Raw genomic sequence first — 25,856 nt, forward strand, 5'->3', positions numbered from 1 at the left:
GTTGGGAGGGAAAGAAGTGTTAAAGTCCTTTGAGTTGGAGTACAGTCAGAGTTTTATCCTCTTCCCCCTTGTCTTATGGTGAGATGGTCTCTGGAGATCTGTGTCTCTCTCTCCCTCTCGACCGAGATCATTATCAACACAATGTTCCGTGAAAGCCACTTTGAAAGGACTGCAAGCTCCATATGTAAATGATGGAAGTGTGTGTGTGTGTGTGTGTGTGTGTGTGTGTGTGTGTGTGTGTGTGTGTGTGTGTGTGTGTGTGTGTGTGTGTATAAGGAATCAGTTTGGGGTAAAGGGGTCAATTTGTCAAGCCAAGGTTACTGGCCCCTGTACGAGCTCTTGTACAGCCGCTTTGCATTTATAAGAGAGAGGAGGTGCAGCACAAATTACCTTTAAAAAAAAGTTATGCCTTTTTTTTTAACGGCTACCCTGAGGTACCCCTGAGCAAGGTACCGTCCCTACACACTGCTCCCCGGGCGCCTGCTTAGTGGGCTGCCCACTGCTTCACTGAGTGAATGGGTCAAATGCAGAGAAAAACAAGTAATTTCCCCATGGGGATCAATAAAGTATCCATTATTATTATTATTATTATTATTATTATTATTATTATTAATTGATTTTTAAAACATTTTATGAATTTTTTTAATCCACCTGTGATAACACTATCAGATTCTACACCGGCGGGGTGGTATTTTTCCAAATATTTAATTTCATTGACAGATCTGCATAAATCTAAAATATGTATTTTTTCATCAGCGCAATTAGAAAAATAGACTGCCCATAAAAGTCAAATACTACCACTTCTACATATCTAATATTTGATATATTAGAATAAGGCGTTCAATACTTTATTTAAAGCACTCTGCTTGTCATAATCAGATTTTTAAAAGTCCCTCTGATATCCATAAAGACTAGTATTTGGGGATAACACAAACATTTTCTCTCAGAAAAAGAACTGCAGTCATTTACTTCTTTCCCCCCCGAGGATAAAATAATTATACCCAAATATGTTATAGGAAGATTACCCTAATATGGAGATTTAAATGTTATAAAGCTGGAGATTGCATTGCTACAGACATCAGAGGCGTTAATATTTAGGTGTCGTTTCGTTAGGCGTTCATAAATAGGCTTATCCAAAGTTTATGTGGGCTAATCTTTGCTCTCTCTCCCTCTCCTCTCTCTGATCGCGTCTCTCACTCTCTAAGAATAAGCCCAAGCTCCTCCTCTTTATGTTAATGTGACAGTAGCATCTCCAGCTCTGAGACAAGCCTCCGCTCATTCTGATTCAAGTATGTGATCTGTTTTTCCACACACGGACCCCGTCTACTCTTCTTTCATCCCCCTCTCTCCTCTTCGGCACGCTCCATGCGCAGTTCACACTCTCCAAAGTGTATGCGTGTGTTCGGCCAAGTTACTTTCTTAAATAGTTGACTTTGAAGTTTACTTATTCTCCAGTTCTTGGTCATGACCACTATGGCAACTCCTGCGCCTCCGGCTCTGCTGCCCGCAGCTCCACTCGGGCACCACCCGGCGCCAAGTTCCGTGTCTCCGGCCACAAACTCTCCGCCACCTGCGGCCACCTCCGCCGCTTCCTCCCCGGCTCCTCCGGTGGCGCACCCGGCGCTGCTTCACCAGTTCAGGGCGGACCTCTTACTGCCGAACGGGACCCCGTTAAAGAGCGGAGGAGCTCCGGTGTCCAGCAGCGCTAAGCCCGTGTACGCCACTGCGTCGCCCGTAGAGAGCACGCCGCAGAACAACGAGTGCAAACTGGTGGAGGTGAAAGGTGCCAAACTGGCGTCGTTCACGGTGAAAGACAAGGAGCTCATCTGTTTGCCTCAGGCTTTCGACGTGTTTCTCAAACACCTGGTCGGCGGGCTACACACCGTTTACACCAAGCTGAAACGGCTGGACATTACCCCGGTGGTGTGCAACGTGGAGCAGGTCCGGGTTCTTCGGGGGCTCGGGGCCATCCAGCCCGGGGTGAACCGGTGCAAACTTATCTCCAGGCAGGACTTTGAGACGCTTTACAACGACTGTACCAATGCAAGGTGAGGCAGGGGTCCGGGGAGAGGAGAGCGAAGGGAAGGTGGGGAGGGTGGCAGTGTGATGGAGGGTTACCCAGCTCATTATTGAGGGAGGGGGAGTGCAGCAGGTGGGGTTAGCAGATAGCTACAAATATATCAAATTTGGGGATCAAACAGTCAGCAGGTCATGAAAAGGATCACAAAAATCTACATAATAATATAAACTCCATTATTACTAATGACCTTGTGTTATTTTATATCTAATAGGGTATCTCTACACAGTGTGTCTGTTATGTTTCAGAACTTGCCTACAAATGATTCCACTAATTTAAAAGCAAACTCAGTTTCCTTAAAGCTGCTGCATGAGGAAAAATACATTTTCCATATGTTTATTTATTTATTTTAGCTTTTATTGGAGTTCGTGTTTGATTTGATAATAACTGACTTGGGTCCAGTTAACCCCTTCTCATTTGCCACAGCACTGCTGCTGCTGGGGCTGTTACTAATTACCATTTTTATGGATGATAAACACTGTGATGGTGATTATGGTGTTGGCGATAATGAATTTTAGTAATCCTTATGAGAAAAACACTCTTAAAAGTTTCTCATGTTATCTGGGAGTCTGATCTCTGGCGCTGACATGCACGCACGCACTACTTCCCTTTCTCTCTGACACACTCACACTTGCACACATTGAATGTGACACTGTCATTCTGAGAAATTGATTCTTCACAGAAATTAATTAATTTTCATTTGGCCCCAAGCGGCAGCTTAAATCAGAACAAGCTCACTCACTCACTCACTGATCCCTTTACTCTCTCCCTCCTTCTCTTTGCCTCCCTCGCTCCATCCCTCTCTCTCTCTCTCCCTTCTTAATAACTTGCTGTCTTATCATATCAACACTCTTTAGCCCTGAGCATCAGAACAGAGGAGATGATTAAATGAATTCTCGGTATTTATGATGCGATTATGTAAATTAGCCTGTTTTGCAGAACTCTGATGGTGACCAGCTACATGGGTCATCAATCCAGTGTGCAGCAGATATGTTTGGATAAAGGGGCTAAATTGGCTGGGATTTGTGGTTTTCTGGTGCCTCAGTCTGCTGTTGTGCAGACCACATGCTCATAACAGCATGAGTTTGAATCCAGAGCAGTGTGGATTAGTCTTAGTTTGGGGAATTTATATTGTTTGATGGTTAATCCTAGCTCCTTGGAGCATGAATGATCCAATTTACACCTGCCATTAAATGGAGATGGAGAATGCATCTAGATGTGCGCTGATAAATGCCAAAATACCGATTCTGCAATGTTTAAATTACTTTTTTCCCCCCAGTTCTTTAGATTTACTGTTTGTAGGTAAGATCATCCCAGTGTTTTGATATGCCCTCATTTTATTTCATCTTTAAGCCGTTTTTGGTTTTTAAGTCAAAGTGTGGGATTTAAGACAAGCTTTGACTTGTTGAGCAAGCCCAGAAAAAAAACTCCAAAAAGAAACATACTATTGTGAGAATCAGCTTCCAGCTTTACATGCGTGGATTAACACCTGCACTTAAGCATTTGCGGCCCTCCAACCAAGACAAAATCCAGATGCATCTTCTGGCTGCTTGGGGATTTCTTCTATGTCTGGTGTTAATGGGAATGATGTTATACAACCCCCGAAAAATACACATCCTCTGCCGTCTCTAATTATCCACACAACACTCAAACAGCCTTTACTTAATGAGATCTTAAAACATCACTCGTCTGAAATCTTCAAACGACTTCTGTGATTCTTTGTCTGAAGGCTTCAAGTGTGCTGCGGTAGCCATTAGTATCAGCTCCACCTGCATTAGAAGTTTCTAAGTAATCCCCAGCGTGGACGGATCGACATACAATAGCAGGTAAAAAGTGAAACTCACGATGGCTTTTGTTTAAAGATTTCTGACCAAAGCGAAAAGTTTCAAGAACATCTCAGAGATTTTGATGATGCAGCTTTCCGACCACGTCAAGGCTGACTGAGGTTCCTGTTACTGATTAAGACAGCCATCACTTATTATTTTCCAGTTCACTACAGTGAGACAGGCTTGAAAAAAATAGCAGCCTTGTCTGATAGTTTAACATGACTAACAGAATGCTTTACATGGCTTTCATCCTGCTAGTTATTCTTTGGGCCGTTTGTTTATTCATTGGTCCTTTTTTTTTTAGATTAAAATGAAGTGGTTTTTTGAAGCAGTGTCCTCTGTTTACCGTTGTCTTTCCTTCTCCTCTTTGTCTCACTGTTAACTCCTGCTCTGCACACACACACACACACACTGACCACTGACTCATCAAACCATGAAGAAGGGCCGACTTCACCCTCACTCAAAGCCTAGTTATAATTCATGCATAGGTGACACACAAACACACTCTCTGTTAACACGCACACACAGAACTCACATGGTCACGCCTGTGTGTTTGCTGGCTTTGCTGCTAAATGACATTAGTTCCACAGTGAGAACATGGCGTGTAGGAGGCAACCTGATCCTCCATCCTTTTCTTTCTCCCTGACAAAGGAACAGTTTCATTCTCTGTTAGTAACACACATCAAATAGCTCGCTCAGGTCAAAGTGTGTGTGTGCATATAGTTTACAGATGCCCTATAAGTATTCATTATGCAGTGTCCATATATGCCTACCCTCCTGAATGTTACATAAAAGTAGTGTAACATGGCAAACTGATTACGTTAATAACAACACACTTGAATAGTAACACAGGATATATATTTATAAGTAATTGTATTTAAGGTTTGCAACTTATAATGCATTTTTATATTATTTCTATATATGCATTTTTTTTAACTTGGCACCTGATTTGGACCATGCAGATAGGTTTGTTTGCCCTCATATTTGCATTAAGATTCTTGCCTCCAACCCTGTAAAATGAGGTAAAAGTAATTGTGCAAAGGATTGGAAAATGACATTTAAAAAAAAACAAAACTTAATGGCAATTTTTCCAGAAAAAAGTCCATGTTACAGATAACAACTGGACAGATAGCAGTTTTCAGAGGACCTAATTTCTTCCAAAGAAATTGTCCCTATTAAAACTGCTGATAGTGTGTTATTTTTGATGAACCACAGTACCAAGGTCACATTTTCTTGGGAGATACTGCTGAAAGAGGCCCCTTTTTTTTCTAATAGCGTGAGCAAAATTCCATTTACCACAAATATATTTGGGTGGAAACAGAAATCCTTTTTTTGGGTAATTTTCAGCTGGCATTCACACGCTTTTCTTTGCAGCTCATGCAGCAGGGGCGTCAACAAAAGCAGAGTCAAATATATGAAGCAGGTGTTAATGTTACTCGAACTTAAATCAAACGACGAATGATGAATGAGACACAGTGGTATGTAGAGTACAACAAAAGCACCCTCTTTGTGTTTCTCGACTTGGCAGTGTCGAGCCAGTGTTTTTGTGTGTGTGTGTGTGTGTGTGTGTGTGTGTGTGTGTGCATGGGAAGGTGGACTTCTCAGAGCTGAGCCCCACTGCCATGCCATAACTCACTGTCAAAGTCAGCAGTGTTAGGATGAAGGGGCGGAGGGCTGTGTGTATGCCCATGTGTGTTCGAGTGTCTGTGTTAGGCTGGGGCGGTTAGCTCAACTTTAACCTCATCGCTCTTTTGATGTTTTATAGAGACGAGCACGATGAGATAGAGAGGGCCTCCATGTCTTCCACTGTGACAGGTTTTAATGGAGTACACATACTTTTCAAACGCACAGACACACTCAGTCTTGACACAGCTTTGACCCTGGAATGCGGGACAGGAATGTGAAGCGGTATCAGTTTAGGAGATCAGATTTTTTTGCCATGATCAAACGTCCTCAAAGTCGAGCCCCACTGTGTGTGTGCGTGCGCACGTCTGTCTGTGTGTGTGTGTGTGTTGTCCTGCCTGCTTCTTTCATGACATCATCACGCAGGCTTTCCTAATAACAATGGCGCAGAAAGCTTTTTCAGCCCTCGATTTGAGAGGAAGATCACAACATCAATCTTTCCCTGCCTTCTGTAACCACCAACATAAGTCTTCCTGCGTACAGCAGCGACATTATGATTTATCAAACCGGACCGTGACGGCGAATACAAACCCATGTGATAAACACAGATTGAAAGGATGGGAGCATGGGAGCTGTAAAGCGCCTCTAATATATTCAAAACAAAATCTTGTTTGAGCAAGTTCTCTTATTTTTTTTTTCCCTCGCTCTCTCTCCCCACACATTCATATAAACACACACACACACACACACACAGCTGCTACCTATCACCACCTCAGTCCCTCCAAGCTAGTAGCTGTTCCACTGTTCCACTGTTTTGACTGTAACACTTCCTCTTCTTTCATTACTTTTCTCTTTCCCCTGTGTGTGTGTGTGTGTGTGTGTGTGTGTGTGTGTGTGTGTGTGTGTGTGTGTGTGTGTGTGTGTGTGTGTGTGTGTGTGTGTGTGTGTGTGTGTGTTAGCAAGGATAGAGATCTGTCATCTTTGTTGTGTTTTGTTTCTGTTCCACCTGCACTAAGCTCCAGCTGCCATGTTTGGCGTTTCATGTTTCAGGTAACACACACACACTAAGCTTGGAGGGCAGAACTCAATGTACAGAGCACCTTTATTTAAAAAAAACTGTGTGTGTGAGTGTGTGTGTGTGTGTGTGTGTGTGTGTGTGTGTGTGCATGTGTGGCCAGAGCGTTGGCATGAGGGAGGACGTCTGGGTGAGATTTTAATTAAAGTTTGAGACAAAGAGGTCATAAGCCATACACCCCCTCCTCTGCACACACACACACTCACACACACCTTACACACACACACACACACACACACACACACACACACACACACACACACACACACACACACACACACACACACACACACACACAATGAACTGTTTTCTCTCTCCCCCCTCCTCTCTCTCATTCCATCCCCTCAGCTTGATGACTTTTCCATGAAAGGCTTTTTCATTAATCCTACCTCAGGGAACCGGTGCTCTCCAACCACACACACAAACACACACACACACACACACACACCATGTACACACACACACACACACACCATGTATACACACACACACACACACCATGTACACACACACAAACACACTTGCATGCACAACACACACATAGACCTCCCTCCATGGGTCACTTTGATGTATCAACGCACTTGCAGACTAAACACAAAATTAGGTTTGAGTTCTTCATGCCCCCTAAAATGCAACATATACAAAGGCGCACACACACACACACACACACACACACACACACACATACAAAACACACCCACCCATCAGCGCAGACACGCAGAGGCCATTAATTAGTGTGTGCAAATAAACAGTAGTAAGGGAAAGGGAAGCGGCTGCAGTAAAAACCAACCACGGTCTTTTGGTCTCTGTGTATTTTATTTCCCCCCACTGATGTTCACTACTGCGTTTGTGTGTGTTTGCGTGCATCTGTTTGTGTGTGTGTCTGTGTGCATGTGTGTCTGTGTGTGTATTCATTTAAGGTGTTTCAACATCAGTTGCGGTGGAACTGTTACTTTACCTTCAAACCTGAGACCTAAAAATACATTTCCTGCTTTTGTTAAGCCCAGTATGCTGCTCTATAAGGACTGCAAAAGAATATTGTTTGTAATTTGAATGCGCCCCCCACCTTCACAAAAACTGCACATACTCCCACACAAACACACGTGCATGCGCACACGCACACAAAACACATACTTACAACTTTATCCCACTCACACATCCCTGCTGTATGTCTTTCATGTCGTGTGCGTGGGTATGCGAATCTACCTGAGTGTGTCTGCATGCTTGTGTGCGTCTCACTGTCTGCGTGTGTGTGTGTGATAGTGTGAGATATCTGATGTCAGCTGTCACATCCCAGTCGGTCTGGGCCCATAATAAGAGACAATAATAACAACTCATTAAAACCGAGGGCAGGAACTGTGGAGCTCATCGGCTCATCAAATTAACCTTTGAACACTTCATACACACGCGCGCGCACTCACACAAACCCATACACGACCCCGCACATGCACACACTCACATTCCGATGTGCACGCACACGCACGCCCACACACACACTCACAATCTACCTGTTTTTCTCCCACAGTTAGTGACTACACAATCTTTCTCTCTGTCTTTTTGTCTCTCTCCGTCTCCCCCCTTCTCAGCCAGTGGGTGTGTCAACAGGGGATTGGTCCTTTCTGCTGTGTAATTGATGAATTATATGCAATATGCAAATGAGGCGCCATTAATCTCCTGACTGACAGCTTCGTTTATGGGGCCTTAATGACGGCTGGATTAGATTCTAATTAAAATCTGCTCAAAGACACCCCACGCTAGGAAGCTGCTGCTGCTAGTCTGTCTCTCCCCCCCCCCCCTTTTTTTTTTTTACTCTTTCCCACCTTTTCTTACAATTTCAAACTCTCCCTTTTATTCACCTTTTCCTCTCGCTTTACACTCCTTGTCTTGCATCAACTTTTCAACTGTTCTCTCTGTTTCTTCAGCGCTCGGTCACTCCGTCTTCATCTCCTCTTGTTCCCCTCGCTCTGTCTCGCACTTGCCCACAGACTCATGTTATGTCAGGTTGCTATGAAAGGAGATGAGGTACGCTGGTTGTCATTAAGCCTGATGTGGCCCGTGTCATTTCCCCTGTCAGGACATTCACACCGTTTAGTCAGAGCCAAAGTGATGCCTGACAGCTTTTCACATACTTCCTCTAAGATTGATTGAGCATGCCCGGCTCAATCAAACCGCACACCCGCGCACACAAGACAAGAATCCATGTGAATCTGCTTGTAGTCAGTGTTTATTGAGGAAAAATTGTGGCACGGCGGGGAAAGAGGACTGAATGAAGGAAGGATTGAAGGAAAGAGGAGGCGAGCAAACACATTTAATAAGCAAACAAATGAATGAGTAAGCTGAACAGTAATGAGGTGCTTTATTGATGCCATAGGGAAACTCGTTTTTTGCTTGCTCGTATCCACAGGGAGGTCAGATTTGCTGTACAGCAGCCTTCCTGGAACCGGTCGGGTTTCAGTGTTTTGCTTGTTGACACTTCAGCAGGATCAGAGGTTTACAGGCTGAAGGACACTTTCTTTAACCGGGCCACCCATCTCAGTCTCGGCATGAAAAAGTGACTAAGTGGGTAAAGTATTAAACTGCCTAATTATTAATGCATGCTTGTGTTTTCCGCCTGCAGTTCAAGGCCTGGACGACCGCCCAAGAGGCTGCAGAGTGCGACAGAGGGCGGGACTCACCACATGCTGTCTCACAGTGGTCTGATGCATGCTGGGATTATACCTCCTGCAGGTGACCACCCAGACCTACACACACACACAAACACATAAATCGAGCATATTTTCTGAAGAAACAATATCACAACAGTGCATGAGCACAGTAAACTATTATGACAGTGTGTGTCTTAAATTACCAGTATGGCATCATGTGTAGTGCAGGGCATGTTCTTAAAAGAGTATAGGAAAGAAGCAAGTTTTGTTTTACACATATCACAATAAATTTCTTATTAAATTTTGACTTTCACCTTGTTTAACTGGCTGTGATAGTTTAATAATCAATATTTTCAGGTTCTGGTATTTTGTGTTTTCTCAATAATTTTTTGTCTACAGTAAGCGACTCACAAACGATCCCGATGTGTGCCCTTAGTCGGCATATTGATGTAAAAAAGCTGCTGCACGTAGAAAAAAGATGATTTGTTTAAGCAGGACAATCAGAGGAGGAGTACATATGTAGTGCAGTCAAATAATCGTCAATAAAGACGAATGAACAGTTGGTCCAACCACCTGGTCTTTCAGGAACAGAAATAGAACAGAAATAGAAAGGAAGGCACATTTATTAATTTAAAAAAGTGAAAAAAATGTAATTACTGACACGTATGAAGTTGCAGTGCAATGTTTAAATGTGGGGAAAAAATTTGAATAAATGAAAATGCACTTATCAAAATAATATTTTATTTAATGTATATATATTAATTTGATTTTAATGCAAATAATATCTATAATCAGCTTTTTTAAGGTTTGTTCACATAGTTTCATGTATTTCAAGATTAACTATTTAATATGGTGAGAAAATTACTTTAGTATAGCTGTTACTTATAAAGACATTAACATTTAAGTAAACAAAACTAATATTAAAGTTTAATAATGGAAACATCTGTGATTGTATTCCATATTCAAGAAGTAAAGGAGAAAGCCTGTGTAATCACCCCTTTACACAATTTTTTCTGATGTCAGGGTTCACCAGACAAATCCCTCCTAGTGACACGTTGTTGCTTCAGACAAGAGTAGCGGTTAGCAAAGTTCAAAAACTGTTCTTGCTTCAGCTTTCAGAGTGAAAGCAGTGATCTGGCAGCCAGCTGAGTTACCCCATCAGTTTAAAAAAAAAAAAAAAAGAACAGGTTGCTTATGCAGAATGGGGCGGGTTTCACCGCTTTTCCAAGCAGACCCCCGTGATGGCACATTTTACCCCTCATCAATAGTATGAGGAGGTGGGGTTCGGGGAGGTGACCGCTGTGTTGATTAATAAAATTAGCATACGCACTGCTGACATATGAGAAACAACTCATAACTTGCAAGCTTGGTCTTTTTTTCTTGAATTATAAGTACAGCGTTCCCTGTTAAGCCCTCTGTTGAACTGGGTTAGAATCATAATCTCTAAAAGCTCTGAAACCTCTTTGAAATTCATTTTATAATTGAAGTGAGGATGTGTTTAGCTTGGTACTGTAAACCTTTAAGTTCTTATTGTGTAAAGGAGACTTTAAATCGTTATTTGTGCTTTTCAGTATGAGTTAGAATTTATGATCAATTTGAAGTGTTTGCACATCTGCCACTTAAACTTTTACAATCTGAAGCTGCATGTTACATTTATATTCTGACTTTCGATGAGCAGTCTGCTAAAGGCCATGGCGCTGCTTGTTTTAGTCACGGTTTTGTGTTTGAGTCCCTTTTGTAGTCTGTGTGTGTTTGTGTGTGTGTGTATGTGTGTTGCAAAGAGAAAGGGAGAAAAGTAATTGTTGGCACCTCACCGCTCTCAAAGTTGCCCTTGGCTTTGTGCTCTTCACTGCAACCTGATCTTTTCATTCCCCGCCTCAAAAGAAGCCATTTTCTATTAGCCTCCGCTTCCTCTCACTGTTCAAAGGTGCTTGAGTGTGTATGTGTATTTGCGCGCGTGTGTGTGTGCGTTGTGTCTGCGCGAGCGTTCAACAGCATCTTTCTCAGTGGGAAAAAATAGTCTTTTTCCACCAAAGGAGAGGGCACGGCGGCAATGTCAGTGCTACTGATTAGAACTGGCCACATGAGAGGGGAGAAGGAGACAGAGAGAGGGAGGACATTTGAGCGTAAAAGGCAGGGGAAAATCTTTGATGTGATCCTCCTTAGTCTCTTTTTCTCGCCCTCGTGTACTCGCGCACACACACATGCAGCACAGTGGCTTATGTCCCGCTGTGATGCTGACATTTGAAAAGGTAACGTAAGGAGAGGGGATGGGAGGAGAGAAGGGGAGAGGGCAGGAGAGAGAAGAAGAGGAGACGAGAAGAAAAAGGAACGATTTTGTTGTGGCTGTCGACGTCTTCAGCTGTTCACCTCAGACACCCGCCGTCTGATGGGAGCGTAGAAAACCACTCAGCAGTTCAGTTTGTTGCAAATGTTTAGACGTATTGAAGACCAGGAAATTAAGACTTACGGTCTGTTTGTGTTTCCTCTGCCGTGTTTGCACAGTTGTGTGGTTTGTCTGAACTTTAATAATTCAACGTGTTTGACTGTGTTAGCACAAGACATATTTAATTTTCTATTTTACAGGGTGATCTGAGGGTCAAACTACCTTCTGGGGTTCAACGCACAAATTAAAACATGGCTCGCATTTTCTCACTCTCTATTACACATTATCCAAAAGTGCACAACCCCCATTAGAAAGTATCTTCACTTTTTGCCTTGTGCGTCTAATTCGTACCGATAACGAAGTTCTCTCTGGATGAAAGGTGGAGCTGCTGCTGCCGCTGCTGAGTGTTATCCTGTGCTCTGTGCTGTGGGATGTGATATCCCTGTGTGGGAGAGATGAATGTCTTGGCTTGTTCCTATCACTGCTGATTCCCTGGCAGACTAAATGGCCAGTGCAGCGGTGCAGTCAGAATGAATGTCTGGCCCCTGTCCTCCTATGACAACCTCCTGCCTACCTACTGCTCTAATCCTCCACCGGGGGCCATTGATCTGGCTCTTATTGATTCTTTTTCTTTCTTTCTTTCCCTCTTTTTCTTCATCTCTGCATCTGTCTCTGTCTCTCTCTCTTAGATCTCTCTGCCCTGGCCAAAAAGATCAAACTGGAGGCGATGGCCGGTTACCACAGCAACCAACAACATGGCGGGCGAAACGGAGAAAACGGCGACCACAACCCCGGACTGGGTGAGTCTCATCCTTTTTTTTGGTACGTGCATATGTGAGTGTGTGAGTGTTATGTTAATCACGACCCGCATAACACTGTTGAACACATCTGTGATGCCAAGTCAATACAACTTGAGCAGCTGTGTTTATGAACCAGGCTGATTAAAACCAGGATGTGACATCACCTCTGCAGCCTGTATGTTTCCTTTGAGAGACAGTTAGTAGAAAAACAAACAACAGCAGCAAGATCTTGAGATGAAATGCAAAAAAGGATATCTGGGTGAGGTAATCCAAACAAATATATAAACACATCTATATAAATGACTGCTTCTGTGGTGTTTTTTCCCAGCTTGTAATAATTGACTATAAGGCTGAATTTTCTCCAGCTTGGATTAGTTTGCATATTTGTGGTACTCAATAAGATTCAGGAATCATTTCCTGAAAAACGCAGTTGGTCATCTGCTCTGTGGCCTCAAAACATTGCCGGCAAGTCATTAGTACTTATTAGTCATCCCAATGAGAGAGTGTCGACTCAGACCAGCTTTGTTAGTCACACTTGTTTGCCATAAGGAGAGAAATTAAATCAGGATTTTTCTGGAAAAAGTCTTGCCTTTCAGAGCTGACAAAGGAGTGTGCTCTCATTTACAGTTTGCCCCTGGAAAGCAAAGAATCACCTTCTCATTTTTTTTTAATCGAATCCCTGTTGGCTGCTCATTACATGTTCAGATATTCTCCTATTTTAGTCATATGTTAGAAAAACCCGCTCCCTTCACAGTGCCCATCCCTGGCTTTGCAGCGAGGGAGAGCAGCCAGCAGATCTGGAGCATCGGTGCACGGTAGTAAGCACACGGGGATGATAGAGAGATGAATAAGATGAGAGGCTGAAGCCAAATCAATAGTCTTCTCTCTAATTCACTATCCTGAATGCAAACGACAAACGCTGGACAATCGATGGCGGGACGGGCACAAGCACGCGCGTGTGCGCACACACACAACCCCCCCCCCCCCCCCCCCCCCACACACACACACACACACACACACTCACACACTGTTATCGGCAGGTTAAAGCGACATCAGTGTGTTTAGACAGATGACTGGGCTTATGGAGGTCTGTGTGGAATATGCTATCAGCCAGACACACAAACACACACACACTTAACATGTGGAGCACAGCACAAGGCTTTAGGACAGAAATGTCCTAAAAAATGTCCTTACAGTTAAATCACTGTATGTTTAAACCCATTATTACCTTTTTCTTTTTTTTTTGCTTTGTGTGTACGGTGCTTGTGTCTGTAAACAATCCCAACATTAAGCATTGTTTACCATTGCATACACTCACTTACAACTGCCTGCATCTGTGCACAGTTAGATGGCATGGTTACCACCAGCCATTATAAACCTGTAAAGCTTAATCACTGTTAATGATAGAGTCAAGTGGAAACACACACACTCTCTCACACACACACACACACACACACACAAACAGCACAGGCATACATACACACATAAGCACAATGTGTTTTTTCCATACCGCCACCCACTGCCTTATGGGAAGGATAGGCCCCTACCAGAGCTTTAACCACTACAAAGGCAATCTCAGATTACACACACGCACACACTCACAAATGCTGAGTGTGACACCTTATGGGCAGGGGAAGAGCAGGGAGCAGCCATTTCTGCATTTAACAAGATCTTCTGGGAAATTTACAGTAACTGTGTGTTTACAGTAATGGTTTGTTTGGATAAACATAAGAGAGGCACTTTGACTTTTGATGTTTTTAATGAAACATAAGAGAAAGTGATGGGAGGGCAGAGAGAGTGGAGAGGGGGGGGATAAAACAGAGTTAGGATGAGGGATAGAAAAATGAAATTTATGGAGGCAGGTGGGATTGGAGTTGGGGTTGAGGGGGGTGACAAAAGTGGAGCGCTGGTTTCAAACCAAGGCTTAATATTTAGAGTTGGCTCATAGTTGATTGTTGGAGCATCTGGTTATTCAGCTCCATTCAGAAAGATCTTTTGTTTGGATTGGTTTCTGCTTTGGGCAAGTGAGAGACTAATCTGCCAAATGCACAAAGCACTGCACATATGTCCAGCGAGCCCAACTCATAAAGTCAACGCCTCGCCCTTTATTTCTTAGTTTGCCTTTTCCCCTTCTTTCATTCTCTCCCTTTTTCTTTCTTCCCTTTTCTCTCTTTATTTGTTCTATTTCATCTCTCTTCTTTGGATAGCCTTTTTTTTGTTTCCATGCACTCGTTCTATTATTTGTGACAATTGTGCGGAATAGAGTCCAAGATTTTTTCCTTTGTGTTTATAATTACCCAGCGTGCATTGCTGGCCCAGCACCAGGACTGCCATCAGCTTCTTTTGTTCCACTTCCTCCCTGTGTTTCTTTTGTTTTTGTTTTTCCTTTTATTAAATGATAAATATTTATGTCATTTTCTACCCCTCCCCCCCAACAGGATTGTTTGCTTCATGAATAGAAGGACTGCAACAACCCACTAGGGTGCTGTGGAGAGGAAGGATTTTCTTTAAAGATAGTGGATGCTTGTCTTAAAGAGAAGAGCGCGAACGACAGATTGGCCGAGATAATAGGAGTTTAGTTTCAACTGCTGAAAACGTGTTAATTTATGGTAAAGAACACCGGGGTGCTAACAGAAAAGTTATGTGTTTTTCCCTTGACTCCAGCAGGGCTGAATTTGTAGGTTTCTTAGCGCTCAGAAAAAATCTCGAGGCCATCAAAGCCTTTGAGAAACAGCCGTGTCTTCCTCTACTCTGTTGCCTTTTCTTCCTTTCGACATTTTTTTCACGCACATTTTCAAGTTGTGATTTAGAAGCAGAGCAGTCATCCAGGTAATACAACAAAGAGGAATGACGCTGGTTTTCAGATTTATTTCTTGTCATGAGAGATGCTGTGCATTTTCAGTTCAGTAAATGACATTGGGCCGAACAGAGGAAAGCCTTTTAAGATGTGATGGGTAAAAAAAATAAAACAAACACAGCTGAAGGTAAAACGAAAGAAGCCCCACATTTATGACGAGCCAGCCTGGTCTGACTTATGAAAACCAACTGACTGTCTTACTCCATCTTGTTCTCCTTCTTTTTTTATTCTTTTCTACTCCAGTTCTTGAGCAGTTGCCCTTCATGATGATGTCACATCCTCTGATCCCTGCCAGCCTGGCGCCAGCCTCCGTTTCCATGGCGATGGGCCAGATGAACCGACAGAGCATGCTGGCCAGCATGGCCAACGTGGCGCATCTCCACGCCAACCCCCCTGCCAGGGCTCCCACCTCCGTCATTAAGGTGAACTCAGAGGCCCATCAGCCCGGTGGATCTGACCACGAGCCAGTAATCGCCTGAGTCCGCGTGATGCTCAGGGAAGAAATCAGAGTTTAAGATTTACATCGAAATGTTGTTTCAAAACAAAACATTTGCTAAAACAAATTTCTCCCAACGTTTAACATCCAAAGAACTAGTTCTCATCTCTACATCTTCTAAATGATTCAATCTCTCTATCCTTTACGTGCAAAATTAGGAATCAAGTTATGGATCGCTACCAGAATATAATTAGTCGTTTCTTGGCTTCAGGTCAATCCAATATCTATTTATGCATTTTTCAGATGTGCTGCATACCAACAGAAAATGCAATCCTCTTCGCCAAGTTGATGACTTTGCTTAAAAATAAACCGCTATGTATAATTAAAGAAATTGAACCTGTTAAAATAAATTAGTTTGAAGAGACACATAAAACACATCAAATTAACAAATCACTCAGTTTTCCCAGTGTCTCATCTCATAATGTTATTAAGTATGGTTTTGATGATTGGTTAGGATGGCTTAAAAGACCTGAAAGTAGATTTCTGGATTCTCGTTTTTGTAAAGTTTGATTTTTGTGAGCTTTGTGTGTCTTTTTATTATCCATAATTTCAGTTGAAATTGTGTGCCACTTTGGTGCTTCTTAGGAGCGAATGCGTGACAGCCCCTCCCCGTCTCCCTCACTGGAGGAAGCTCAGCTGTCGTCCAATCACAGCAGCAGTGTGTCAAGTTCACCATCTCACACAGAACGCACTGCAGAAACTACACGTATGTACTCACTTGTGTACGCATAGTATTGTGGCAGGTTCAATCTGTTCAAAAATACATACATATATATATTATTTATATTTTATTTTCTTAGCTATAACAGGAGCTATAAGTCCGTTAATAACCTTTTTGCGTTGTATGTTTTCTCTCCAGATCCGCTCCATGACGGCCTGTCGTCAAGTCACAGTGTGTTGGGTCATTCTCCTGGTTCGGTGCAGGGGGGCAGAGATACAGATGGGACTTCAGTGGAATACAACAAGGAGAACAAGAGGAGCCACTCTGACAGAGGTAAGACAGTCAGCGCTTGAAGTTCCAAAATCTTAAAGAGTGTGTGTTGACCTCACTGCAAAGGTCAATTTATAACTGCTTTCTGAGAATATATTGTATAGTTAGTCATTAGTCATTTAATAATGCTTACTGATTATTTCTCAGACAGATGAATTGCCTTTGAAACAGGTCTGTCAATGCAGAACAGCAAGCATTCAGTTTCCTTGCAGTTCACCTTCATCCACAGCACATTGTTATTTAAAGGCAATTTAAACACCTCCGTCACCTATCTGAGAGTTTCTCATTAATTATTTATTTTTAAAGAAAGAGGGTTCAACAAGAAAGAAATCAGTATATCAGTAACAGGTCAATGAGCATTCACCGTCTTACCCTTTCTCTCCACTTTCTCTCCTTCTTGCTGTCAGTGGCCCCCAGGCTCCCTGCGGGGAGCAAAGACAAATAATTCTGCAAAACAGGACTCCATTAGACCAGGAAGCGGTGTTACATTAGCGAGCCATTTGCTAGGCCGCGGTCTAACGAGCCAGGCGGCCTCCCGCGCTCTCAGCTGGACCTCATCTGCATAACGACTGCCTCCCTGTCGTTAGGGCCTGCGTTGCCACGGCGCTGCAACGTCAGTTGTTTGGTTCTCTCTGTCAGGGAGGTTTGCATTAGCTTAATGAGGACTGCTCAAGGACAAACAGTCAGCAGAAATCTACTGCGAGAGAAAAAGAGAGAGAGACTGTTTGTATGCGAGTTTGTACGTGTGTGCGTGCATGTAAATGTATTCTAATACGGAATCGCATTATTCAGTAATTGAATCTAAAAATCACAAAGGCCTCCCAGGTACGGTTTCTGATGCTGTCAGGTGTCTGACAGTATTGACAAAGCAGCGAGGGCACCAACAACGTGAGCGCCATGCATCACACGTTGCATTTATGTGATTGATTTTCAATTGATTTTCCTGCATGCAAATGAAACGCATGTGCATTTACTGGATTGCAAACTTTTGTGCTTGACCTAGAACATCACAGGATAGGCTTTATCGTGGATTGAGCAGAGTTTCAAAGAGCACTTCAGCGCTGTCATTCTGTCAATCCATTGTATGATAATCTGCGAGTGTGTGTATGCGAGTCCGTTTTTGGCTGTGTGTGCTGTTTTACTGGTCTTTGAACAACGTATCCATGCAGCAAAGATCAGAGGCCATCCCTGACACCTCACTCCCATTAACCAAACATCAGCAAAATTTTATTCTCTCACTGTCTCTCTCTTTCGCTCCCCCCACTCCCCCTTTTTTCCCTCTTCCGCTGACTGGCAGTCTTCACGTGGTGAAGTTCATTAGCCCTGGGGACGGGTGGGAGAAGAGTAAGAGAGACGGGGTGGGGGGGGGGGGGGGGGGGGAAGAAGTTGGGAGAAAAGAGAAAAACAGACAGTGACCTTGGTTAGAGAGAGATGGGTAAATGATCAAACAAGCTGGCAGCTGTGTCTGTGTGTGTATGTGTATGCCAGACCTGTGTGCGAGTGTGAGGTAAAGTAGGCGTAAAACTGTAACTCAATAAAGGATCAGTCACATCCAAGGAGCCTGGGGAGCCCACGCTGCTGACTGCGCACTTCAGCAGCTTCGAATATGTGTGTGTGTGCGTCTGTATGAGAGCCACAGGAGTGTAGTTGGATGCCCTCCGCTGAGCTCGCCAGCACCTGCTAATTACCTTTCTCTACAGAGCAATGCTTTTAGCAAGAAAGAGGGAGAAAGGGGAGGGGGGGGGGGGGTATTGCTTCTCATCTGTGAAACACCTTGAATGTGACAGTTGCCAAGACGTGAGGCCGAGGCAGTGTGGGGAAGGTGGGTGGATTTGGAGCAGAAGATGCTGTGGTCAGCTAAGTGGAGAAAACACTGTCATTTGTCACAGACAGAGAAAACTGCCAGATATCACATCGCACGTTCACACTCGTCTCTGCTCCAATAACTGCCGAACTCCCAGGACGTCTTCGTCCTCGGCGGCTCTGAAGACAGTAGACGCATAAACTGAGCAACTGCCTGATGCAAGGGGGGAAAAAAACATGCAGGAAATGGCTAATCTTCATCTCCCTCTCTGTCACGAATAGGGTACACGCAGTTCTCAGGTTTACAAACAGATGGTCATCCATAATGCAGGTTCTTAGCTGGTTTTATGGGAGATGTCAAGCTGTGGTGCATTATCAATAGGCAGACTGCCATCTAATAAAGGGTAACCACATTTTTAAAACCCCAAACCAGGACGTTTGTGCATGTGTGCACGAACTTGCACGCAGTAATTAGTGTAAACACCTATTTGCTGTTGGGCTTGATGTGTTTACAAGAAATTAAGTAAATTATATTAGTAAGCTAGAAATTTCTGTGCTTTGATTACATATTGTTGCAAGAATGAAGATCTTTTTTGCTGATTTTAAACAAACATTAACCAAGATATACTATACTAATAGGATTGAAGCACACACTTGATAAAAGAGACAGTTGTAAGACAAATTACTAACACAGTAAGTATTGTCAAATATGCATGCCACTTTTCAAAGGTTTGCTCTTTTGGAAGGAGAATAGATGTTAAAAAAACAAAAAAACAAACAGTGCCTAGACCACAAAATACATTTGGAAGCTCAAGAAAATCGAATCGATTTTTATACGTGTACATTATTTAAATCACTCCTTCTTTGCAGGAGGCTTTCAGCTGAAGTGTTTTGCTTTTATAATCTATATGAAATACGCTTTGTCAACTTGTATTTAAAATTATCAACTATCAAGATCCACTTTCTAGCTTTTTCCAGAGCTCTCTATTGTCTCTTAGTGGATGAAGAATATATTAGAGTAAATGACGTACCAGTTATCATGATAAATATAAATGTGTAAATTGAAAATCTCATACACTTATAGCCTTATCTTTGTTTTCTCAAAGTGGTATTTACCACGGTCAGTAATTTACTTTTCTTGCTCTAATAATTTTGTTATTGATCCTTACTTCACATAATGAAGTGATGGCACCCCTGTGTGTGATTCCTTAAGAGTCTGTGTGAAGGTGAAAGCCATGGGCTCACTGTGGTAAACTGATTCAGTCAGATGTGCATCAGCCTTACAGACTAGACATCAAACTGTCTCTCTTGCCTCCAGATAACACCTCCTTGGCCGCTCAGACGACCAGGGAGAGCTGTGATAGACAAGTCTACCAGAAACCCCCATCAAGCAGGGAGGGCTGTGAGAGGGTTTCTTACCCGGCAGGACAGAAGCTCCCAGCAGGTCTTCACCACACTCCCTTCATCTTCCCGGAAGGCTTGTCCTCCATAGAGACCCTGCTCACGAACATCCAGGTGAGGCTCTGCCGGGCTTTATTGTTATTATTATACCCCAAGATGAATAGGAAGAGAGATGAGCCACTCTTTGGGATTTCCTGAAATGGTAAATAGTAGACATTTAGGATATGCAGTAATTCAGATGGGCGTGTGCTGACCTGCTTCTCAGATTATACATCTTTGTTATAGTATAGTCACAATGAAAGCCCTCTCTGGTTGGGTTTTCACAGGGAGAAAATAAATAACCCATCTGACCCTGAAGTGGTGATGGCAGTTAAAAGACCAGCATTTTTTCCCACTCGGTAATCCTAACCGAATGTGATGACAGACAAAGATTTGCCTAAATTTGCCTAAAAAAGATTAATTGTGATTGTTATACTTTTACAATTAGGAGACTTTTTATGTTAACATGAAATGTTCAGAAACACCGTCTTTTTCAATTTGTATTAGTAAGGTTCAGCTGGTAAAGGGTTTACTTTTTTAATGTTGGTGTTAGAGCAGGGCGATATGGCCAAAAATATTTATCACGATATATATTTGAAAATTTGCGATAACGATATAACCGACGATATAATTGATGCGAGACAAAATACAACTCCACAACATTACTAGCGCAAAAAGACAACCTTCCATTTATTTTCACTTAAACAAGAAGCTGGTTTTTATGTACATTAAAGCTTTATAAAAATGTAACAGTGCAAATGCAAATTCCTTGCTGAAAGTTTAACCAAAAGGCATTTCCAGTAGAAATGGGCTGACATATCCTGAGCATAACCATGTATAATATCCACTGAAGTTAAAAAGAGGTGCTTTGCAACATTAAACTGTAGTGTGCAGTACGTATTTTTCGGACCATAAGGTGCACGGGATTATAAGGCACATTAAGCGAAACAAAGCAGTCAGATAAATCAAACTTTATTAAACTCATTCTTCTTGCTTCCTCCACTTCTGTACCATTGATTCATTAATGTTGAATTCTCTGGCAGCTGCTCTATTCCCATGTTGTTGCAGTATATTAATGACTAACCTCGTATTGTGGATGGATTATCTCAGTTGTTCTCCTGACTGAAGTTTGGTCCGTTTACAGCATCCTGCCATGCGATTGCATTTGTCTCTAACCATGAGGAACCTTCACGTTAACTTTTATAAGTGGAAAAGTGTTAGTGTTCGTCCTCCAGCTTCACTGTTTATGTTATGCTAACATAGCTGTGTCGCTAGCGATCACGTAGCACATCATTATATACCAGCTAGCCCAACTTCAGTAACCCTACAAACGTCACTGCTGTTTAGTTTCCTGTCTTCATTTATGTTGGAAGTGATAGCAGAGCTGTACGTTTGATTTTTTTCAGAAATCTCTCCGTCAGAACATGCTATATCATGCTTAGGTAACTAGCGAAACTAGCGAGCTAACTTCCGCTAGCTTCCTGCTAACTTCTAACTCCGTTAAATGTCATAACTTTTGTTTTCATGGATGCCTGGAAGTTAAACTTTATAGTTACACCTGGTAAAGCAGCAATGCTGATCGTTTTATTAAAGATGAAAGAATTTAGACAGTTTTTAACTCTAAGTGATGCTGCAGTGTTGTTTGACCTGAAACATACGGAGTTTAGGACCCAGATTACTCCCAGATTTAAGAGCATCTTAGTCCGACAAATATGACAATAACGACGGCCGCTTGCATGTTCTGCAAAAAAATGTGCTTTGTTGTGTATCTGGGACAAACACCAAACCAGTTCCACATCACTGAAGTTGCACCATTTTTACAAACCAATTCTGGTTCATCTGTTTCACTCAACAATCGGCCATGTGCGTATGAAAACAAAGGCACTGCGCATGCGCGTTTTACTCCCATTCTATCGCGATATTTCATTTTCCTATCGTTGCCTAACATTATACCGGTATTACCGTGAACGGTATAATATGGCCCAGCCCTAGTTGGTGTAACCTGTTGCTGTGTGTCTGTGTGTCTCCAAGCAGGGTCTACTGAGAGTTGCCATAGAGAATGCCAGGGCGCAGGAGAAACAGGACCAGCTGGAGAGGACAGAGTTGAAGATGGAGCTGGTCCGAGAGCGGGAGCTCAGAGAGACCTTGGAGAGACAGCTTAGCATGGAACAGAAAAACAGAGGTAGGCTGCTCCACATACAGATGAGTTAGAAACAAATGTCAGTGCTAACTCGAGATTTTGTCTCTGGAAATTATTCTAGTTGGCAAGTGTTGATTGGAGTGTTACATTTGGCCCTCGTGAATTTATTAACTCTGGCACGGTGTGGATTTTACTGTCGAAACACTGACAAAATCGGCCGTGCAGCTAAACAAGAGTGGTCTAATCCACTTGTAAAGCTGACAGGACGTCCATTATCGGGAAAATCAGATAAGGAAGTGAGGACACCTACTGTATATTACCCCTCAAGGCATCTGCAGAGGTGAATTAGACTAAAGTTGGCAGTCTGCTACAAACTAAATCAAGTTTGGCAAGTTTACAAAAGCTGTCGTATACGGCACGGTCAGACAAAATTCCAATCAAGGACAGTTTGGTTGATGAGGACACACCAGGTGGGGAAGCATGCAACTTGTGGTGGAAAATGACCACAAAACACAAAAACTGAAAGAGCCGCGTGATGTTGCTTACCTGTTGCAGGGGTTTTTGAGCAAATGCAGAGTTTGCTATACTTTAATAGCATGTTGACCTCACTTACTAAGGTCAAAGTGCCATCAGAGCTTTTGTTGCAAATATCCACCAAGGTCAGAAAGCATCCAACACTGCATGCAAGTCAAGCATTAAAAAAAGCACCTAAATATTTTGATTGCAAAGTTTGAACTTTTCTGACATCCTTTCACACTCTTGGCCGTCTGCTTGTTCCTTTCTTCCTCTTCTTTTTTAAGTTCTTATCCAGAAGCGCCTGAAGAAGGAAAAGAGGAGTAAAAGAAGACTACAGGAGGCCCTGGAGGAGGAGGTGAAACTCCGTGATCAGGCAGAGCACAGTCTCCTGCACACTGCCAACACACACACAGGTACAGAAATGGTTTTGACTCAGAATTTATTTAAGTGACTAAATCCTTCGTAATTCTTCTTTTCATATCTAATATTGCCCAAGCCTTCACTACAGTGTAGCCTTGACTGTTCATTAGCCTCTAATTAAGTGTCCTTATTAATTAATGGCCAAGCTACAGGCCATCAATCATCAGCAGCCCCTCCCCACACAGAGCCTGTGACCCAGGACTCGGATGGGAACAACCACGATGACAGCAGGGTGGACACTAAGGCAACAGTACAAGGTACAAGTGTCCAGATAACGAAGGCAGCTTTCTCAGTATGTAGAGGTGAAAACAGGCGTCACATTGTGATTAAAAAAATTGTGGAAAAAATCCTGCACAAAAGCTGTCACTGCTGTAATGTTCTGCCACCAAAAGACAACTTAAATGTGATTAATACAGGAAATGCAAACAGAAATGCACTAAACTTAAAACTTTAAACAAGTGGGGACTAATTGATTTAATATTAATGGCTAAAAACTGACGTAATGTTCCCAAAAAATACATATACGTAGTGGCAGGAATTTATTTAGCAGCTATCGACCAAGCTGGGGAAGGAGATTTCTTTATTTCACCTACTCACTGCTTTTGATGCTTAACTGACCGGTCTACTGGAAGAGTTTTCAAAGATTTCACAGGGAGACCACTCCTGAGAAATTGAACAAAATGAAATGAAGCATGAGACAGTTTTCTGAGGTTGCCGGTTTAATGGAGACAGGCATTTAATATATTTATTTTGCCACCTTTATTGTCTTCATAGATTAATGAGAAAATCCCACATGTAACATCTTAAACAGACAGAAAAAGAAATGGCCATGATCTCTAGCTCGGCCTCATCAAAAGAGTGCATGGTTTCAGCCCACCTCTGCTCCGCGCTGTGCCAAGACCGCCATACCAAACAGCGTGCTTGTTCAAAAGCAATTTTTAATTGAATGTCAGTGAAGCAAGAAGAGAACTGGCCACTAATTAATGGCTGTCTTAATTGTCCTCATGACGAGTTTGTTTGGACATCATTTGCATAATTAACACCCAGTAATAAATCATTTAAAGGGGAATTGTCTGTCAGACAGCAGGGCAGGATGTGCTTCCTTTGTGCCAGGAAGTTTTATCGCCAAAAATGGAGATCAGCGGCAGAAAAACACTTTCAACTGAGCCTTAATAATGTTCTTTTGTTAATGATCTTTGCTTGTGGCTCTATAGGACCTTCTCGATATTGAAATTAGTGAATGAATTGGATCCAGCACCGTGCCTTTTACTGTTAGAATAATGCTTGTCTCCCCTGAAATTGACAAATGTTATTGTGCTGAAATTTTATTCATTATCGTTTTTATTGTTTCAGAGGGGAGAGTGTTTCTGCAAACCACTGGGATGTACTGAAGAGGATGGATGGATGGATGGATGGATGGATGGATGGATGGATGGATGGATGGACGGACGGATGGATGGATGGACAGAGTAATGAAATTTCTTCATTCATGGGAAATACAATCGACAGGCATGCTCAGTCGCGCAGTGGCATCTCCACATCCCCAAGAGGACCCCTTCCTACATTTTCAAGAGTGACATTTGAACTTTCTCATTGTTCTCTTGTTTAATTTATTGCATTTATCACCAAATTCTAGTGGGAAAAGTACTGATGTTGTGTTTGACTGTGTTTCTTTCAATCAAGGTTTTTAGATCCTAGACGAAAATGACCATAGTTGTTTTTTTGTCAGTGCTGTTTATCTCGACACAAGTGATCGATATAACTTGTAACAGAGTTGTGTACATATATATAGTCATCATTTTTGTTATCGCTATCAGGAAGAAGAAAAAAACTCATAATGGCATGTTGTACAGTCAGGAAATGACTTGTATTGTGTATGTTATGCAGTAATGCAGTTTGACAATACAAACAATACAAATCCTTTTTATTAAATTGTGTCACTGTTTCTTTCTTTATTTTACTAGTGTAGTCTCTGATGACATTTTTCATTTTGTTTGTCTTCATTTCTAATTTATGGATTTATATTAAACTTTTTGTAAAAAGTTGCCTGAGTGGAGGAAGAGATGGTCCATGTGTATTATGCATTGTGAGGGTATGGAGAGGGACGTGGCATTGATTCTTGCTCCATCCTTAAAACCTTCCACGCAAGTATTGATGGCAAAGAGCAGGGTCATAACTGACAGGCTGATTAATGACACATGTTGAAAAGACACAATAGTTCTCATTAAGAATGGATCATTTTGAGTCAACAATTAGTAGTTGGCACCTTTTTTTGTTAAGAACTTGACAACAACTTGTGGAAGAAAATAGTACACTTGTGGCTATTTATGGTCTTAGTATTTATGCAGGAGACAGAACCCTGCAAAATCAAACTAATCAATAGGATTTTTTTTAATTGAACTCCTGTAAAGTCTTATAAGATAAATCCAGTGTAGCTTTCAAAAAAAGTGTGTGCCTACTTACAGGTATAAGATATATTTGGCTTATAAAATGAGGTCAGAGCAGTGAAACCAAAGTGTGTGTGTGTGGTTTAAGAAGTGTTGTTTTACTGATGCAGATGTTAAAAGCATGGATATATAATATATTAAGAGGCATTACAGATCAAAAGTGCTGGCAGTTTAGAGACTTTAGAAGCAGTTGCCTTGAAGACATACTCAGGAACTCGGCTCAGGAGGAATATTAAGTTTTCTAAAATCCCAAACAATACATTTCTCATTGCTCTGAAACCATTTGTTGTGCCAAAAAGAAAAGGAATCTTTGC

At 42.3% G+C, this 25,856-nt stretch overlaps 1 protein-coding gene across 4 annotated transcripts; it reads left to right on the forward strand.

Moving 5' to 3' along the window:
- Positions 1 to 1,280: 1,280 nt before the first annotated feature.
- Positions 1,281 to 25,030, forward strand: dachc (dachshund c). Of its 4 annotated transcripts, none has more exons than XM_080869605.1 (11): positions 1,281 to 2,048; positions 9,219 to 9,328; positions 12,322 to 12,432; positions 15,533 to 15,711; positions 16,371 to 16,491; positions 16,645 to 16,779; positions 19,898 to 20,094; positions 22,051 to 22,201; positions 22,960 to 23,088; positions 23,281 to 23,352; positions 24,449 to 25,030. In XM_080869605.1, the coding sequence occupies exons 1-11, from the start codon at positions 1,465 to 1,467 to the stop codon at positions 24,484 to 24,486; spliced, it is 1,827 nt and encodes a 608-aa protein (XP_080725731.1). In that variant the 5' UTR covers positions 1,281 to 1,464; the 3' UTR covers positions 24,487 to 25,030. The 4 variants fall into 4 exon arrangements, with proteins under 4 accessions (XP_080725731.1, XP_080725730.1, XP_080725729.1 ...); XM_080869604.1 differs by having other exon boundaries at positions 22,054 to 22,201; positions 23,242 to 23,352; positions 24,449 to 25,028; XM_080869603.1 differs by having other exon boundaries at positions 23,242 to 23,352; positions 24,449 to 25,027.
- Positions 25,031 to 25,856: the final 826 nt, after the last annotated feature.

The sequence above is a fragment of the Rhamphochromis sp. 'chilingali' genome (genome assembly GCF_963969265.1).
Source record: "Rhamphochromis sp. 'chilingali' genome assembly, chromosome: 20".
Taxonomy (NCBI): domain Eukaryota; kingdom Metazoa; phylum Chordata; class Actinopteri; order Cichliformes; family Cichlidae; genus Rhamphochromis; species Rhamphochromis sp. 'chilingali'.